The 12,301-nt window shown below is 40.0% G+C and overlaps 1 protein-coding gene across 2 annotated transcripts in view; it reads right to left on the bottom strand.

Moving 5' to 3' along the window:
- Positions 1-6,152, bottom strand: part of ABHD12 (abhydrolase domain containing 12, lysophospholipase) — a 73,159-nt gene extending 67,007 nt beyond the window's left edge. Inside the window, exon 1 of one of the 2 annotated variants that reach the window (XM_019719269.3) lies at positions 5,685-6,152. In XM_019719269.3, the coding sequence (XP_019574828.1) occupies positions 5,685-5,860 (176 nt within the window). In that variant the 5' untranslated portion in view covers positions 5,861-6,152. The remainder of the gene's footprint in view (positions 1-5,684) is intronic. The other variant, XM_074318286.2, reaches the window with a different exon arrangement.
- Positions 6,153-12,301: the final 6,149 nt, after the last annotated feature.

Raw genomic sequence — 12,301 nt, 5'->3', positions numbered from 1 at the left:
GTGTGCCCGACTCTTTCAGACATCCAAGCCTTACCCCAATACTACAGGGAAGATATTTTTACCCCCACATCGCAGAGGAAGTAACAAACTCAGAAAGTTAAGCAACCCATCCCAAGCCACAGAATTTGAAAACACTCAGTTAGGGTTGTTATCTATGCAAGCTTTCCTCTAAAATACCAAATGACACTACAATGGGCGCCAAGCCTAAATAATGGGTCTTACTGCTAAACGGACATCTTAGTCAAGGCTTCCTAGCTATTGTTCTTCTCCGTGTTGGCATCCCCTGTCCTCAATGCCACTCCACACTTCAGTTCAGGATGAGACAAATGACTTACCTATTACCCATGCTGAAAAGAGCTCTCTGGCAAAGCATAAATCCACTGACACTCGAGTTCTGTAGGCATCATCTTTGGGTGAAGAGCATTCACTTAACTTGTCAGTTTTCAAGACCAAATTACAGTAAAATTTTTCCTATAGATTTCATTTTGGAAAGAAACATGCTCCAATGGGAGAAGTAGGAGGATCATGAGTCTGGAACAGCATCTTCATCACTGTCAGCATAACCCTGAGATGATGACCTATCTTCCATAAGTCTTTCCAAGGCTATCTCCATGATAGTGTCTTCAGGAGCTTTGAACCTACCCAAAAATATCTCCCACATTTGAGTGGTGTCTGCCCAAAGTTACTGTAGAAGATGGACACTCCCTTGAGAAAGGAGAGTACACATTGGCTGAAAGTAACTGGGAAACAAGCAGAAATACAGGACATGAAAGATGGAGATGCCAACAAAGACCCAAGTCCCAGGGTCTTGGGTCTAGGATTGGAATGTGGCCTTGGTAAGATAAACCACAATTGGGAAGAGACTGACTAGTCAGGGGCCCTGACTGAAACTCCATAACAAAGCCTGCCCCCTTGCTTGTCACAGTCCAGGCACAGACTGTACTCTGGGGGAGTAGAAGAGGAATGGGAAAAAAGCAGACTTTAACTACAAAAGCTAGCTCAGAACATGCTCTCATCTTCTCAATGTATAAAGAAGAATAAAGAAATACCATGCAGAGGTTTAGAGGGTGAGCTTAATATTCACCCTCAGGAAGGCTGCTGTTAAAGAAGACAGACGTTAACCTCACCCACCCACCTTTCTGGGTTATGGAGAAGCCATTAGCAGCCCTACAGGAAGTCCTTTCCTTTGGGTTAAGGAGGAAGTAGGGTGATGCCTCAGTTCTGTACATACATGTGGGGGTCATTAGCTATGACATTCCCCATGCAGCCCACTGATCTCAGTCATCCAGCAGATCTGCCTTTAGAGCTGGAAGTGTAGGTATAAAGACTAGTTGCCTGAAACACACAGACCTGTACATCTTATTACTGCCTTTGTGGGGTTCAATTTAGACCACTTATGCCTTTAATGCATATTCCCAAGAACTCCAGGGATACTGAAAAGAACATGAAAGACCCACAAATCCCCTCATTTGCCAAGCTCCTGCTTGTACCAGAGAATGTGCAAAGCAAATCTAATATCTAGGTCCTCCCCTTGTGGAGTACAGAGTTGATGTATGAGTGAGATAAACATTTACCTTTATAAATAACCCTTTAGTCCAGAAATTAAAAAAACAAAACAAAACACCTGGGTGTTTTTGACCTCCAATGTTGTTTTCACCTGAATTAGTTGACAATATTTAAAAAGTTAGAGATCTCTCTCTCTCTCTCTCTCTCTCTCACACACACACACACACACACACACACACACACGCACACACAGCTACTCTTCTGGAGAGACTGGAAGATCTGGCCACTCTGGCCCCACATTCCTGCAAGGCAACAACAAGAGAGAGTGCAGTAGCTGCTGCCTCCTTCAGACAGAACATGTTCTCACCACTTCTCTGCAGCCCTAAGAATCATCCTGGTCTCCAGAATTAATAAATAAATAAAATATTCTGTTTGGAAAAAAACCTTTTTCTTTGAAAAAAATCCACTTCAGTGCATGTGTAGGTATTAGATATATCATTAACTAACCTAAATCAAGAAAAAAAGCGGGGGGGAAAACTATACACAAAATAGGAAACAAAACTAGAGAAATAGCCCAAGGTACAGAGGAAGACACTGGATATAACGAATGATTTTCTATGAGCATATAAACCACCAAAACTAAATCCAGAAAGAGATAACAAATGTAAGAAACTATAATAGTTATTAAAGTGCTATCTTCTAAAAAACAAAACAAAAACAAGCTCAGTTTTATAAAGGAATTCTAACAAAACTTAAAAAGCAGATCATTTCAAAAGTATTTAAACTGGCCAAAGAAGAGAAAGCGAAAGCTTTTAATAAAGTTATAGAAAACACTAAAACAACTTGATAGAGATGGCATTAAAAAATGAAAATCACAGACTAGTCCCACAAATAATGGTATTAAATTACCAAGTAAACAATTAATAACTAGAACCTGACTACACAATAACAGTTATCACTGATGTTTCAATAATGATGATTTAGTAATATAAAGTCTACTACTATAACTGAGTGAAGGGAGAAAAATCTATGTGATCATTTCACAGATGGTAAAATAACATTTGATAAAATTCAACAACCATTTTTGATTAAAAACAAAACAGCAGCAACATACTCCTTAGTAAAATAACCAGTGTGGCAAAAACACTAAAAGCATTCTCATTAAAGTGAGGAACAAGATAACGGTATCTAGTATCATCTCTATTATTTAACCTTGTTCTGAAAATACAATGCAGTCAGAAAAGAGAAAGAAACAAGAGACATATAAATTAGAAAACAAGGGACAAAATTCTTATTGTTTGCAGTCGACATGATAATATACCTGAAAAATCCAAGAGAACCAACTGCAAAATCTCCTAGACCCTAAGATTATGTAAATTGCTAATTATAAAATTATTAAATACAACAACTGACAAGAAAATGTAATATAAGAATCCTATTTTAAGTCACAACAAAAAAGATAAAACTAAGAATAAACTTAAGAAATGCACAGGATTTTAAAACAAAGCAACTTAAAAAGGACATTTCTGAGGAAATTGGAAAGACATACGTAGATTGGATGTTAGATATTAATTACAGATAATAGTTAATTTTGATAAATATGATAATAGCATTGGTGTTATATATATTTCAAGAAGTCCTTCCTTGTTCAAGACATATTGTGAAATATTTATGGATGAAATAATTTATTTTAAAATAGCCACCCTGCAAAAAATGGAGGAGAGGAGGGATAGGTGATTCAAAATTGGCAAAACATGGAAAAGGCTTGAAAGAGTGATGAATACATGGAGATTCATCATATCATCTCTATTTTTGTATATTTGAACATGTACACAATAGAGAGTTAAAAAAAAATGTGCAGGAGGACCCAAACAAAGGAGGGTCATGACAGAAATAAATAATCCCAAAGGTATATTGTAGGCTTATTAAAGCACACAAAAATTGCCACCTCACAGTTAAGAAATGTAAATTAAAGCTACAAATCAGATGTCATTTTCATCAATCAAATAGAAAAGATCAAAATATCCAGTACTATTCAATATTGGGGGAGGCAGCTGACACTGCTCGAGGGAATAAAAATTACCACCACTTCTTTGGAGGGCACTTTGGCATTATCTTTCAAAGTTATAAACACACACCCTTTGCCCAGTAATTCCACTTCTAGGAACTTATCCTAGATAGTCATTCAACAAGTATTTTCTCCTACCTACCATGTGCGGGCACTGGAGATTAGAGGTGGAGAAAATAATGTCCCTACTCTCATGGGGCTTCGATTCTTGTAGAGGACGAGGCAACCAATAAAGTAAGTCAAGCATGCAGGAAATTACAAGGTCAGGTAAGGGATAAGTGCAATAAAGAAAAAGTAAACAGAATAAAGGGGTTGGGGGTGGCATGAATGCTATTTCGGATGTGCTGGTCTGGGAAGGCGATCTGAATAAAGGAGAATGAATGTCCAGGAAAGGGTTACTGGCAATAGGGAAGGAAGCCAATGTGTAACACACAAATTTGGCCTTTCTGCCCTCTGCTTTTCTTTTGATTGCCCTAACAGTCTTTTATTTATCCAAAGAATATGAGTACCACTTGAATGTCTCTTTGTCCCCCATACAAAAATAAAAATAATCAGATCCTTATAATGCAGTATCTTTCTAGGAAGGTGTCAGGCCAGCATTGTTCCTCCAAACATTACTGGGCATCACAATTTTGTATCTTTAAAGGAAGAATTTCCCAACACAGCTAAGTATTATGCCAAGGCTGTTAATAAAAGTGCATTAAAGCTAATCATGACTTTTTAATGCAGATAAAACTTTCCACAGAAGAGAGAACACATTAGTTTCAGAAAAGATGTTGACCAGTTGCTGGATAATTTTATACAAGAACAAAAATACTGTCTGTCCCTCCCCTTCTGGGAGCATTGTGGGAACCAATGTTTAGAGGAGTGCATAGTTTAACTTCATGATCTTTTAAGAAATGAAGCTGAAATTTTTAAGGAACTATTTGGATATTCTTATTTATCCAAATATTCATATTTTAAATTTAACGATCTTTTAGGCAATGAAGTTAGTATTTTTAGGGGCTGTCTGGATATTTTACCCTGAAGCAACCAGTGTCAATTAAGGGCATTCCAGTTGACCCTAAAGGAAATGACTGTTACAACACCTGAGAACACACTAACTTCCCACACCATGAAGTATCAGGAATTCAAAATTGCCATGAATGAAATGATATGGTCTAAAACAGCTAGATAATTAAGAAACAAGCTTATGGGGAGAGAAATTTGCCAGCGTGAAATATACTATCTCAATTTTGAAATCAGCTTTAATAAACGGATTCACCGACGCAAAGGGAGAACATAACCAAATGATTTCCTGACATTATGGAAATTGCCAAGTAGACAACTCGTGTGGGCAAATTTCAAGCACCAGAAGCCACCTGCACAGCGAACGACAGGTTTTCCACAAACAGCTGAGGATGCGGTGCAGCCTTCCTTTCCCTGGGACACGGCAGCCCATTTAACCTTCCCCAAAGGTCTGGCAGTTCTTAGCAGAGAATGCCACTTATGACAACCAGTTAACCCAGAAGAATTAGCGAAGTGAGAAGTGGAAAACAGGTCAACTTCCGCACACGCCAATCTAGTGAGAGGGGCGCTGGTTTTGAGTCCAACGCGGGAGGAGAATATCCACACGGAGCCAGAGCTCTCAGGGTCTGGCGCCTGCCCTTCCGCGTCCCACCTCCCTAGGGATTTCCCCTCCCAAGGATTTCCCCACCCCACACCCCACTCTCCTACACGGAGTCGTGATTTCCCCGCCGCTCCATATCCCTGGGAGAGACGCTCATCCAGCCCATTGCTGAAGGGATCCCACTTGCTCACCTGGGGAAAGGTAGGGGTGCGGGGCTGGGTTCGGAGTGCTGGGTGGGGGGCTGGGGACAGAATAAGACACCGGGGAAGTAGGCAACCGCTCTCCTGCGGGCAGGCAGGTACATGGGGAAGGGATGCGGGAGTTGACAGGAGAACGGAGGGCGTCCGGAGAAGGTCGGAAGAGTACACCGAAGGGATGGAGGGTAGGTGTGGGGCGCCCCTGTACAGGTAATTTCCGGAGGGAGAGTTGGGGGGCTGGCGTGCGGGCCGCACCTGTGGGCCAGGTAAGAGGGCACGGCCCCCGCACCGCGCCTCACCTCACCTGCCTAGCGCCCGCTTCATGCCCGCGTCAGCGGCGGAGCGCGGCTCGGCCGACCCCTTGCCCGCCAGGCACAGGTTCCGCTTCAAGCGGCAGTCGGCGTCCAGCACTGAGGAGGACGAGCCCGAGACGACGCAGCACTCATGCTCCAAGGCGACGGGCTCGGTCCGCTTCCTCATCCCGCGGCCGACACGTTCGGCTGCCAGCAGCGCCCGCTCGCCTTGTCCGGGCTGTCCTCGCCGCAGTCGCCGCCGCCGAGAGGAGACGCCGCCGCCTGGAGGCCACCGCCCCTCACATCCCAGCCCCAGGCCGCGGCAGCAGGCTACGGACCCGCGCCAGGGCGGGTCGGCCGCACCGGCCAATCAGCGCCGGGCTCCCACCGGCCCCGGCCCCGGCCCGCCTCCTCCTTGGCTCTGCAGGGAGCGCGCCCAGCATCCCCGGCGCGACCCGTAGCCATCTTGGAGAAGGGCGAATGTAATCTCAGCGCGCGTCATGGTCAGGGCAGGGCTAAGCGGAAGAGTCTCGCTGAGCTGGGAGGAGGGCTCCGTCCAAAGGGCTGGGGGACCCCTCCGTCTGAGTTCTCGGCGTCGTGCCCCAGATCATTGGCCTGAATGTACAACCAAGAGATTTGCTTACTATTCCAAAGTAACTTTTGAAATTTCAACATTTGTGTCCGTGATCGCTATTGGCAACTTACAGTTTAAGATCAATTAGAAATGCCTTTAGAAATTCAATAGCTTCTTGTATTCGCTTTGTAATGATACTTAGAAATTGCAAAACAGTTTCATTGATCATATTACTAAATATCACAAGCACCATTCATATTTGCCCAAATACACTTTTTTTTGAGATTAAAAAAATTATTAGTTTCAGGGGTACAAAACAACGTAACAGGTAGACATTTATACCCCTCACACAGTGGTAACCCCCCGCCCAATGTACTACCCCTCTGACATCGTATATAGCTGTTACAGTTCCACTGACTCTATTCCTTATACTGTATTCAACATCTTGTGAAAAAAAATAAAATAAAATTATAGCTGACATTATTGTTTAGCTTCAGGTGTACACACTGCAGTGGTCAGGCACCTACACCATCCATGAAGTGGTCTCCCTAATGACAAGTGTCCATCAAATCCCAACAAATCTTTACAACATTATGCCCAAATACACTTTTAAAATTTAAGTGGTGAATTCCTTAAAGTGATGTAGTAACACATACTAAAGATTGGGAATCCAGCAACTAAACTAAAAAAATTTTTACTCTAACACTCACTGAATGCTTTTTAATAGAAAAACAAAAAAGCTAGGAAAGGAGGGCTAGAGAAAAGAGACTAAGGGGTATTGTGTCTCTCTTGCTGGTACCAGGCCTAGCCTACACGATCTTCAACTCTTGGTCCACACTCACTTTCTGAGTGGTCTTATCTAGGCTTTAAATACCACCCCACGTTGGTGACACCTACATTTGTATCTTTAGTCCACACCTCTTCCTTGAACCCTAGGCTGCTCTATCTGATGATCTATTCATCCACTCTGATAGCCTACAGTCACCTAAAATTCTGTTCAAAGCTGAGCTCCCAAGTCTTCTCCCACCTCCAGCTCCATCTATAACCTTTCCCACCTCAGGTAGTAATGATAAGTCCATTCTTGAAGTTCCTTAGGTCAAACCCTGGTGTCATCCTTGATTCCTCCTTTCTTATGCCACAGCAGGTCTCCTTTCAAAATCTATCCAGGATCCAACCACTTCTTACCACTTGGGCCAAGCTGCCATCATCTCTCACTTGGATTATTTTTCCTGCCTCCACCTTTGCCTCACTTCTGTCTGCTTAACTCAGATGCCACAAAGGTCTGTTTAAAAAACTAGTCCAATCCTGTCACTTGTATGCTGAAAACACTTCAATGGCTCCCCATATCACTGAAAATAAAACCAAAAGCTTATGAAAGGGCCTCTAGCCTTCGATCTGTTCTCAGCCACTAGCCTCTCCCTCGCTCACCCTGCTCCAGGGTCACTACCTCCTTGCTGAAACAGAGGTACCCAGGAGGAATGTGAGTGGCATGTGTGCCAGCCACCACACACCCCTCCTCAGGGCCTTTCCATTGCATTCTTGCTGCCTAGAAATCTCTGCCCTCCCTATGGCCCCATATCCGTATGGCTTACTCCCTCCTCACTTTAGGTCTGTGCCTTCTCTGCACACTAACTCAAAACCCTCAGGCCCTCTCACTATCATTCTGATCACCTTCCTTGGCTTATTCTTAGTGCTTTCCACGAACATATTTATCATTAATATATCTGTATCTGTGGTTTGCTGTTCTTCCACACTAGAACATAGACTGAGAGCAAGGACTTTGTTCACTGCTTTATCTTCAGTGTTTAGAACAATGCCTAGTATATTACATAGTAGACACTTAATAAATATTAGCTAAAGAAATAATAAATCATCACAACCCCTCAGAAGTGGGTACTTTTGTTCCCACTGTACATGTAATGAATTGAATCTCAGATCTGGGGTTTGAAATTAAAATGGTTTATGGCAAAGGAAGGCTGTGGATGCTGGTGATTTTTTGATCACAGTCCTGTAGCATGGTCCACTACAGAATTGTGTATTTAATAAAAACACTTAGCTAAATTATCCCTTACTGTAGAGATGAAAAATGTCAATGTAAAAGATGTCCAAACCTGTAGAGAAGTTTAATGAGTTTATTTTGAGTCAAACTGACAATTGCCAGGAAGCAAAATCTCAATGGATTAAGCAAATGCTCTGGAGAATGGCAGTTTTACAGCTTATTTTATACAGTAGAATCAAAGGAGGAGATGTAAAGAGGGTTACATGAAATCCATTAGTGATAGATTAAGGAGGTGGGAGAAAAAATGAAATCTCTGGGATTGGATAAAAAGTAAAACTGAGAGACACATATTTCTTTTACATTGGTGGGCATAGGATAGTTAACAATTAACATTTGACAGCTAACAATTAACATTTGACAGCACATAGAGATGGTATTCAGGGAACAGGATAGCAATGAGGGGTTCTGTAGTCTCCTACTCTGGTGCTGTGGGTTGTGCCTTGAGGGGTCCAGAAAAAAGGGATTAATCTGACATGTTATCTTAGATGCAAAAAGAATATGTTATCTTAGATGCAAAAAGACAGTACACAGGCTCACTTAAGGTAAAGATTGAGCTTTGTCAAGGAAGCTACAGGCCAAGGATGTGACTATGGCCATAGCCCACTTTTAGTTACGATTTTTTATGTTCAGATCATCCTATGTGGTTAATTTCGGTCTGCAAATTTGTAGGGCCTGCCATATTGGCCTCCCCTGAACTTGTCAGGTTTAATATGCGGCCCCTTTTTCATCCACAAAAGTAAATGTCATACAAGGTAAGGATAAGAATCAGAGGCTTTGAGTCCTAAGAGGGAAATTCATAGCAATGCAGGCCTATACCTAAAGAAACAGAAAAAAAAATCACAAATCAACAGTCTATCATTACACCTAAGGAAACTGGAAAAAGAAGAGCAAATAAAGCCCATAGTGAGTACAAGGAAGGAAATAATAAAGAGCAGACTGGAAATAAATGAAATAGAGTTTAAAACAAATACAAAAGATCAATGAAACCAAGAGCTGTTTTTTTGAAAATATGAACAAAACTGACAAACCTTTAACCCGACTCATCAAGAGAAAAGAGAGGATCCAAAGAAATAAAATCAGAAATAAAATTGGAGAAGTGACAACCGACACCACAGAAATACAAAACATTTTAAGAAAATATATGAGCAACTATATGCCAACAAACTGGACAAGCTGGAAGAAATGGATAAATTCCTAGAAGCATACAATCTTCCAAAGCTGAATCAAGAAGAAACAGAAAATCTGAACAAACTGATTATTACCAATGAAATTGAATCGGTAATCAACAAGCTGCCAAAAAACAAAATTCTAGGACCAGATGGCTTCACAGGTAAATTTTACCAAACATACAGAAAGAATTAACACCTACTCTTCTCAAACTATTCCAAAAACTTCAGGAGGAGGGAAGGCTCCAAGCTCATTTTATGAGGCCACCATTACACTGATTCCAAAACCAGACAAAGACATTACCAAAAAAAAGAAAACTATAGGCCAGTATCCCTAATAAACATAGATGCAAAAATCCTCAACAAAATATTAACAAACTGAACTCAGCAATACATTAAAAAGATCATACACCACAATCAAGTGGGATTCGTTTGTGGTACTCAATGTTGGTTCAATGTCTGCAAATCAATTAACACAATACACCACAAAAACAAAATGGAAAACAAAAATTATATGGTCATATCAATAGATGCAAAAAAAAAAATTGACAAAATCCAGCATCCATTTGTGATAAAAATTCTCAGCAAAGTGGGAATAGAAGGAACATAATTCAATGTAATAAAGGCCGTATATGACAAACTCACAGCTAATATCATACTCAGTGGGGAAAAGCTATAAGCATTCCCCTTATAGGAACAAGACAGGATGCCTACTTTCACCACTTTTATTCAACGTAGTACTGGAAGTTCTAGCTACAGCAATCAGACAGGAAAAAAATAAATAAAAGGCATCCAACTGGGAAAGAAAGACGTAAAATTGTCATTATTTACAGAAGACTTGATACTATACACAGAGAACCCCAAAGACACCACAAAAAAACAAAACAAAACAAAAAACTATTAGAACTGATAAATGAATTTAGTAAAGAAGCAGAATACAAAATTAGTATTCAGAAATCAGTTACATTTTTATACACCGATAAACTATCTGAAAGAGAAATTAAGAAAATAATCTCATTTACAATTGCATCAAAAAAACAATTTAGGAATACATTTAACCAAGAAAGTAAAAGACCTGTACTCAGAAAATTTGAAGACATTGAAGAGAGAAATTAAAGAAGATAAAAATAAATGGAAACATAGATCATGCTCATGGATAAGAATAACTAATATAGTTAAAATGTCTGTACTACCTAAAGCAATATATACATTCAACACAATCCCTATCAAAACACCAATGACATTTTTCACAGAACTAGAACAAATAATCCTAAAATTTATATGGAACCGTAAGAGACCTTGAATAGCCATGGAAATCCTGAGAATTAAGACAAAGTTGGAGATATCACTCTACCTGATATCAAATTATACTACATGGCTATAGTAATCGAAACAGCATAGCATTGGCATAAAAACAGACACATAGATCAATTGATCAGAATAGAGAGCCCAGAAATAAGTCCATGCGTATATGGTCATTTAATTTATGATGAAGCAAGAATTTACACTTGGGTAAAGACAATCTAATAAATGGTGCTGGAAAACTGGACAGATACATGCAAAAAAAAAAGGAACTGGACTACCTTCTTATGCCATATACACGAATAAACTCAAAATGGCTTAAAGACTTAAACGTAAGATATGAAACCATAAAACTTCTAGAAGCAAATATAGGAAATAAACTCTCAGACATTACCTTTAGCAATATTTTTACTGATATATCTCCTTGGGCAAGGGAAACAAAAGAAAAAATTTAAAAATGGGAGTACATCAAACTTAAAAGTTTTCTCATAGCAAAGGAAACCATCAACAAAACAAAAAGACATCTGACTGAATGGGAGAAGATATTTGCCCATGATACATCTGATAAGAGGTTAATATCCAAAATTTACAAAAAAACTCATACAACTCAACACCAAAAAACACAAAAACACAAAATAACAAACAACCCCCCCAACCATAATCAGTCCAATTAAAACATGGGCAGAAGACCTGAATAGACATTTCTCTAAAGAGGACATACAGATGGCCAACAGACATATGAAAAGATGCTCAATGTCACTAATCATCAAAGGAATGTAAATAAAACCACAATGAGATACTACCTCACTTCTGTCAGAATGCCCATCATTAATAAATCAACAAACAACAAGTGGTGGCTAGGATGTGGAGAAAAGGAAACTCTTGCGCACTGTTGGTGGGATTACAAATTAGTGCAGCCACTATGGAAAACAGTACGGACGCTCCTCAAAAAATTAAAAATAGAGCTACCTTATGCCCCAACAATTCCACTCTTGGGTATTTATCCAAAGAAATCCCAAACTCTAATTCGAAAAAATATATGCACCCCTGTATTTACTGCAGAGCTATTCACAATAGCCAATATATGGAAACAACTGAAATGCCCATCAAGAGATATAGATGGACCTAGAAGATATTACGCTAAGCGAATAAATCAGACTGAGAAATAAAAGTACCATATGATCTCACTTATATGTGGAATCTAAAGAACAGAATAAATGAGCAAAGAAAATAGAAATGGATTCATAGATACAGAACAAACTAATGGTTGGTAGATGGGAGAGGATTGTGGGATGGGTGAGAAAGGTGAAGGGATTAGGAAGTACAAATTGTTAGTTACAAAATAGTCATGGGGATGTGAAATACAGTACACAGAATATAATCAGTAATGTTGTAAAGATTATGCAGGGTGTCAGATGGGTACTGGACTTACAGTACCCATCTGAAACTAATTTAAAATGTCAACTATCAATATATATGTATATATACATATATGTATATATATTCATGGGATGTGAAGTATAGCGC

Source organism: Rhinolophus sinicus, chromosome 13 (genome assembly GCF_057876585.1).
Source record: "Rhinolophus sinicus isolate RSI-liver-muscle chromosome 13, RSI-T2T, whole genome shotgun sequence".
NCBI classification, from domain to species: domain Eukaryota; kingdom Metazoa; phylum Chordata; class Mammalia; order Chiroptera; family Rhinolophidae; genus Rhinolophus; species Rhinolophus sinicus.
Note: the sequence above shows the minus strand (reverse complement) of the source record. Positions and strands in the feature narration are given on the sequence as shown.